The sequence below is a fragment of the Chiloscyllium punctatum genome, chromosome 18 (genome assembly GCF_047496795.1).
Source record: "Chiloscyllium punctatum isolate Juve2018m chromosome 18, sChiPun1.3, whole genome shotgun sequence".
In the NCBI taxonomy this organism is placed as follows: domain Eukaryota; kingdom Metazoa; phylum Chordata; class Chondrichthyes; order Orectolobiformes; family Hemiscylliidae; genus Chiloscyllium; species Chiloscyllium punctatum.
In genome coordinates this window covers 95,080,115-95,087,817 of record NC_092756.1, presented here as the reverse complement: position 1 = coordinate 95,087,817, position 7,703 = coordinate 95,080,115, and the positions used below count along the sequence as shown (strand labels likewise).

The 7,703-nt window shown below is 42.7% G+C and overlaps 1 protein-coding gene across 1 annotated transcript; it reads left to right on the top strand.

The window, feature by feature from the left end:
* The first annotated feature begins 1,732 nt into the window (after positions 1-1,732).
* Positions 1,733-3,478, top strand: LOC140489080 (ferritin, heavy subunit-like). The gene is made up of 4 exons (XM_072588320.1): positions 1,733-1,834; positions 2,408-2,554; positions 3,058-3,183; positions 3,332-3,478. Exons 1-4 carry the CDS (start codon positions 1,733-1,735, stop codon positions 3,476-3,478), a joined length of 522 nt encoding a protein of 173 aa, XP_072444421.1.
* The last annotated feature ends 4,225 nt before the right edge of the window (positions 3,479-7,703 follow it).

Sequence of the window (7,703 nt, the reverse complement as noted above, 5' to 3'; positions counted from 1 at the left end):
TAGCTATACAAAGAACTCCAGATGCTGGCAATCTGAAGCAAAATTGATTACTGGAGAAACTCAGCAGGTCTGGCAGCATCTACGGAGCAAGAAACTCAATAAGCATTTCAAGTTGTACCCTTCAGAACCCATCTGTTTTCTCTTTTCCCTACAAATTTAATCTCTCAATTCCTGTTGCAGGGGGACTGTGTCACTGTCAGCTGAAATATCAGGAAGGGACTGGTTACTGCATTCAGTGTCTGGGACAAAGCTGCTTCAGTCTCCCCTCTGCAAGGGCCTGGGGGACAGTGTGTAATTCAGGTGTTTCCACAAAAGATTGTCACAAGCCTTCCTGGATCACCAAAGATTCTAATTCTTTTGCAGACCCTAACTGGGAAACGTCTCTGACCAGGTTGATGTCTGATTCCTTGCTGCTTTTAACTTTACACATCAATCCCTAGGCTTCATGAATCTCCAGTAAATGCAGGAATACATGTTAATTAGTCAAAATATTTAACACCCCAAGTAGCAAACCAATGCACACTGACTGCAGACTCTCTGAAACAGATCGGAATCTTCCCCCTCGATCAGCAATTTGTCTGCAACTTGGTGTCGTGGACGTGCTGATACATTTCATCACCCAGTGAGTGGTGAGCCTGTGGGACCTGCAACCACGGAATACAGTCAAGATCAGAATTTTGACTCCAAGGAGTTAGATCGAGCATTTGGGGTGAAAGGGATTGACTAATATGCGAGGAAGCAAGAACAGGGTGATTGGGTTTGATTGGATCCACCATGATCATATAAAATGGCAGAGCAGGCTCAAGGGGCTGAATGGCCTCCTCCCTTTTACCTCGGTTTTGATGTTCCTGTGTCTTCCCCACAGGCCTCTCAGACTTCAATATGTTTCCAGGCAACACTGTTGAAAGAATAGAGAGCTATATCACGCTTCCTGATTACATTCAGTTCGATGGCACCATAAACAGGCAGAATATTGTGGGGAACACTGATATAATAAGCCGACAAGACTAGCCAACAGTTCGATGTGAGGAAGAGTGCACTTTGGACCCAGATAAATCAGACTTATTTCAATATAATGAAGAGCCAAGAACTGAAGAGAACCAGAGAGTTAAGAGACCACGTGCAGAAACTATTAAAACAGCACGGTCAGGAACAAAACTAAATTTAAAAGGCTCACATCATTTTAGTCTTCATCTGGTGGGGAGAGGTGACTGGAATGTCCAGGTTGTGTCACATTTGTATAAAGTGCAGAGTACACACATCTGGAGGATTGTATTCTGTATTCATATTATGGCCTTGGAGTGAGTATGTTTTTTTAATCAATCCATGGAATGGAGCTGTTGCTGTTGCTGTTGATGCCAACCAGTGCTGACCATCCCTAATTGCCCTTGGACTGAGTGACTTGACACCATCTCAGAAGCAAGCTCTAAGTCCACACACTGCTGTAGGCCTCATGAAACCTTTAGGCTTCCTTCTGTTCCCAAATTCAATCACAGATCTGCCTCCCTTTCAAAGCTCTGATTGGCTCTGGGCATCTGACTCCACTTCATGCCTGTCATTAGTGCCTGGATTAGTGGAGATTCCTGATTGGCTGTCAAGGATTGTCAATCATCATTGGTGGTGCCACTCCCTGGTTAGGTGCAGAATGTCCCAGGAGGATAAATACAAGAGCTTGTGGGAGAGAGGCTCAGTTCTAGTGTTGTCTAGGTGATAGTGAGTAGGAATAGTGAAGATGGCCTCCCAAGTGTGTCAGAACTACCACAAGGACTGTGAGGATGCTGTTAACAAGCAGATCAACCTGGAGCTCTATTCCTCCTATGCTTACCTCTCCATGGTGAGGCTTGTGGTCTTGAAGTTCCCATTTTGCAGTTAAGATAATGGATTTGAATGTAGTTATTATACCAAGTATCTAGAATTTCTGTAGCTCACTGAACTGTCCTTTGAATGCAGTTTACCTCTTCTGTGAATGTGGTTCTTGTTTGGGCTGTGTGGCTTGTTAATGCACTACTTTTGTCCTTGAAAATAGTTTTTGGTTCTCCTTTTTTTTTGAATAAATCTTTAGTATCAAGAATTAAATCTAGCACTTGTTCAACTTTTAATACTTGATCCTCTCATGAATCAATTACATACAACATTGAAGCTTTCAAGGACTCTAATTATTATCAAATTGCCTCCACCACTGCACACCCCACCCCCCCTGCCCCCAACCACTGTAAGGGGTGGAGCTGAGCTTGAAGAAAGGGAATGTTCCACATAGTGGGTTGTAGTGTTGATGTTAACTCCAATCACCTGTTTGAAGGTGTCTTGTAATACAGTGAATTGTTAAATGAGTAACTTTTGATGTTACTCCTATTGTTAAATTAGTGATTTTAAAATTGGAGTCTGGGCTTCTGTTTTCTGCTTGCAGTCCTCTTACTTTGACCGGGATGATGTTGCCCTGCGTCACTTTGCTGAGTTCTTCAAGGAGCAGTCCCATGAGGAACGGGAACACGCTGAGAAACTGATGGCATTCCAGAATAAACGTGGAGGCAGAGTCCTCCTGCAGGATGTCAAGGTTGGATTCTGTCTCTTCCACAAATGTAGCTTCCTCATGGAATAGTCATGCTGTTCTAGACTCTCTGGTCTATATCCGAGTGAAATGAATGTGGTATGTCAATGGAAATAGTCTAGTTTTTTTTTAAGTGAGCTGTTTTTAATCCTCTTAAGTTGATCTCTACAAGAAGATCAATAAATCTGAATGTTCAGCAATTTACCCAAACTTCAGTGTGGACTATGATCCATAAGCTGTAGACCTGTGTGAATACAAGTGTTACTTGTTGTCCTAATGTTTCAGTCAATGGATTGTTCAGATTCTGATCAGTGAGCAGTTGACAATGATGGATCTAATGTCTGAATCATCTCCATGACATTCCCTGTGAATTTTAACCTGCCTTTAATACCAGTTTTGGATTTGGGTGCAGAGATTAGCAGTGTTTCTATCCCATATCTTTAAATATAGACATCATTTTGGCCTGCCTTCTCCCAGTTGCAGTAATGTTTTGTTTTCCCTTCCTCCAGAAGCCAGAGCAGGATGAGTGGGGCAATGGTCTGGAGGCAATGCAGAGAGCTCTGCAGATGGAGAAGGATGTGAACCAGAGTCTGCTGGATCTGCACAAACTCTCCTCTGGCCACATGGACCCTCATGTGAGTTTCTCATGTCATGCATTTTTAGCTGAAGGTGATTTATGGAGTTAGTTGAGGTTAAATGTAGCTATTTGTACTTGCTATCAGTGCCAATATGCAAGATCCAGGTTTTGAGTGACTTAATGTTTCCCTCCCTATTCTGTTTCAGCTGTGTGACTTCCTGGAGAGGCACTACTTGGATGAGCAAGTGAAGATGATCAAGAAGCTGGGAGATCACATCACCAACCTGAAGAGACTGGGAGCCCCTGAGAATGGCCTGGGAGAGTACCTGTTTGACAGGCTCACCCTGAGCTGAGTGGGATTCTGAAATTACTTTTATACTGCAGCTTCACCGTATACAAGACAAAACAATTGTTATTGAATTTGGAAATAAAGGTGATTCATTATGTGCAAATTTTGTATAATTCAATAATTGATTACATTCATATCCATGGTTCTTAACTGTATGACATGTGAAACCTTGAACTTGCTTTGACCTTTTTCTGCTCTGATGTATTACACACATGGAGCAGGTGTGTCTTGTACCCTGGGCTTACCAGCTGAGGGTGAAGGACAATACCATAGCACTATAAGAGCCTGCTTAACCATGCTGGGGCAGTTCCTTGTCCTTTTGACTTAGTTTGGTGGACACTCCTCAACAGTTTAAAGTTATTAAAGATTCTAGCAACATACAAGCAGTCTCTTGGTTTATCATTATAGGTAAATATGTGACACTGTCAAATATTAAACAATCATCTCTTTCACTAATCCAGTATCATTAGGAATGAAATCTGCTGTCCTTACCTAGTCTGGCCCACATAACTCGAGTCACAGCATTGTGGCCCTGGATGTAACAAGTTTTAATTTGTTGAATGATTTCTTGCACCACTCCTGTTCAGGGACCATATCAGCTTTGGATGAGGAAAGACAGAAAGAATGGATTTGTAGTCATGAAAAGCTACATGTTCTCATATTTTTTTAAAACCTTACCTTCTATAACAATAGACCTCTCCTTTTACAGAAGGAGAAAGGATGGATAGTAGAGATCCTGAGATTGTCAGGACCAAGATCTGCATGAAACACAACAACAATGGGAGTCATAGGATTTGAATAGAAGCATCCCATCACTACTGTCCATTTCCCCAATGTGATTGGTTGAGTTAGATTACTGCAGACAATCTAGTTCAAATCCATATCCTTCCACTGCTGTGATCAATATCAGTGACCCTGACCCAAGGTGAACCAGTTCTTCAGATGTCTTTGTATTCAATACTGTGTACAGGGAGCTCTGATTCTGGATAACTGATGCTATCAGTTTGAGGAGAGTCAAAGCAACTAAAATCAATTCTATCACTGATAAGATAATTAGGAAAAATGTGTACATATGGAATAGGAAGATACCTTTTGGATATGGTTGGGTATCTGGAAGGGAGAAGGAGGTAGTGAGACTGGCTGTCAACTTTGATTGACAAGATTTGTCTCTCCCTCCCAGGGATCTCTGCTTGGGCTTCAGTTTCACATTGATAGATTGATCTAGATGAAGGGGAACAGAGATGTATGTGCACGTGTCCAGGTAACAAAGTAAGTGGTGTGGCTGGGCGCTGGAAGTTTGTAACAAGACATTGTTAAAATGAATGAGCAAACACTAATAGACAGGACTCAACGTGAGGAAGAGTGAGGCTTTCCTCTTTGGAACAAGAAAGAGAAATCGGTTAAAACTGTGACATGAGAGGTACTGAAGAGTTGATGGGACTGAGGTTATGGGATTGATCCACGGAAGTTACAAAATCTAGTGTTTCACAAAGCTGGTTTCTTTTTTCTAAATGCTGTTCCTTTTCGCAAGGATACTATAACCTTGGTCTTTTTCAGAGGGGTAATACACTGCTCTCTGTGCTGATTAGACTGGTTTGGTACAGAGATTAAAGGGTATTCAGAGGCCTTTTTGTTTCGATGTAAACAGACGAGCCTTCAGGCCAAAACAGGTCATGTTTTAGAAGTGACCTTCAGAACGAATGGTGAAAAATGGTTTCCCTCAAGTGGGATATTTCCAGACTTAGGGGGGGCTGTCTGGGGAGCAGCAGACCCTGAAGGTGAGAGCCCATCCATGAGGGATGGTGTTCAGAAACTGCTCCTCACACACATTCACAATACTGTAGCAGTTTAGTTCAGTCCAGAACTGGTTGGGAATTAACAGTGTGGAAACTCTGCTCTGACCTTCTAACTTCAACCTGTCAGCATCTGACCCTTTTTGTACAGTACGTGTTTTAAAGGGTTTTAAACTTAAGTCTAGTTTGGATAGACTGAGTTCTCTGTAGAGGTTCTTTATTCTTTCTTCATGTTTCATTGTGTAATTTTGTGAATAAATCTTTTGTCTGTTTTAAACCTGGTAGTCAACCTCGCTAACTTAATCCGGGTAATCTTCACTGGACACTTACCAAAACAAATTGCAAAGTTATGGTCTGGGATACCTGCTTAAGAATGTTTTGAGTGGTCTGGCCTAGTCTATAACAAACGGATAGACACAAAAATGCCTGAAATAGAAAGAGCTCGATATTCGATTCACCCAGTCTCTCAGCACAGAAGAGGCTCTTCGTTCCATCGAATCTGTGCTGACCTGTCTACATTAGTCCCACTTTCCAGCACTTAGTCCATGGACTTAATAAAATGTCACTTCAAGTGTTCCTCCATGTACTTTTTAAAGGCTGTGAGGATTCCCATCTCTTACCTTCCCACCACCTGCCCTGAGGCAGTGTATTCCAGAGCTCCACCCACCCTCTGGGTGACAAATGCTTTCTTCGACCTGTCCTGCCTTTCACCTTTAAATGATGTCCCCTCAGGTTATGCATCTGACAGTTCTGTTACAGTTTTATTAAATGCCAGTGAGTGCACATCTACAATATTGTATTCAGTCCTGATCTATTCATCTCTGAGGGAAGGCAGCACCGATTCACTGGGGTGACAGCAGAGCTAAAAATGAGGGCCATTTGCATTGAACATACAATTCAGATCCTTAGACAGCACCTTCCAAATCCACACCCACTTCCATCTAGAAACACAAGGAGAGCAGATACATTGGAACACCACCCACAAGGCTCCCTCCAAGCCATTCACCATCTTGACTTGGAAATATATCACCGTTCCTCAGTGTCGCTGGGTCAAAGTCTTGGAATTCCCTCCCTCAGTATAAAGGGAGTCCCCACACACCACAGACTGCAGTGGTTCAAAAAGGTAGCTCATTCCCAACTTCTCAAGGGACAATGAGGGATGGACATTAAATGCTGACCCAGCCAGTGAAGCCAATGACAGAATTTTAAACATTTTTGTGTTTCCATGAGTACAAAAAAAGCAAATAATTATAATTAGGATTTGAAAGTGATTAATTGATTAGATCGGGTCAATGGAGAAAAATGGTTTCTTCGAATGGGATATTTCCAGACTTGAGGGGACTGTTAGGGGAGCAGCAGATCCTGAAGGTGAGAGCCCATCCATGAGGGATGGTGTTCAGAAACACACACACACAACTGAAAATGTAAGCCCTGCTCTCCCAGCACCTTGGGAACCAATTGAACATTTCTGTCGGGGATTGTTGGCTGTTGTTAAGTAAATGGGTGAAGGGATAGTTAAAGCAATGTAGAAACAGAGCAAGAGTGATGTGAGAAAAAAAAATTACACAGAAAGTAGTTAGGGTATGAAAAGTGTTTTCTGGAAATGTGGGGGAGGCAGGTTCAATTGAAAAGTTGAAGACATTGGGTTTTCTTCTGGGACAGTAGCGGTGTGCAGGGATATGGAGAAAAGGCAAGAGATTAGCACAATGCAGCTGGTGCAGGCACCATGGGCCGAATGGCCTCCTTTGGCACTGTAATGTTTTTATACTCAGTTGTGGGACCTGGGTGTCAGTGGGCTAGCCCAGCATGTATTGCCTGTCCCTATTCACCCCCTTGAGAAGGTGGGGGTGAGCTGCCTTCTTGAACCGCTGCAGTCCATGTGCTGTAGATTGACCCACAATGCCCTTAGGGAGGGAATTCCAGGACTTTGACCCAGTGACACTGAAGGGACAGCAGTATATTTCCAAGCCAGGATGGTGAGTATCTCGGAGGGGAACTTGTGGATGGTGTTCCCATGTATCTGTTGCCCTTGTCCTTCTAGATGGAAGTGGTCATGGATTTGGAAGGTGCTGTCCAAAGATCTTTGGTAAATTTGCATTGGAATTCTTTGATTTTGTGATCTGGTAGAAGGTGGGTTATATGCAATTGAGATGCAAACCAGCCGAGGTATGGTTAAACAGTGAAACAAGTTAGAGGGCTTGAATGGCTTCCTCCTGTTCCCAAGGTCCCAAATTGTTAAAAACCTGCTGAGTTTTACCACTCTCTAATTAGTACCTGGATTCACAGGAGATTCCTGATTGGTAATCCCCAATAGCCAATCATTATTGGTGATAACATTTCCTATTGGAATGCAGGATTCCCATTGGTATAAATACTAGGCTTGTAGTAGCTAGAATTAGCTTTTTTTTAGTTTACCTTCTGTTAGTAAGTATGACA

Excerpts from the sequence above, each read along its gene's own strand:
- LOC140489080 (XM_072588320.1), top strand. The coding sequence starts at position 1,733 with ATGGCCTCCCAAGTGTGTCAGAACTACCACAAGGACTGTGAGGATGCT. Across the intron at positions 1,835-2,407 it reads CCTATGCTTACCTCTCCATG|TCCTCTTACTTTGACCGGGA; the intron begins GTGAGGCTTGTG and ends TTCTGCTTGCAG. Across the intron at positions 2,555-3,057 it reads TCCTCCTGCAGGATGTCAAG|AAGCCAGAGCAGGATGAGTG; the intron begins GTTGGATTCTGT and ends CCCTTCCTCCAG.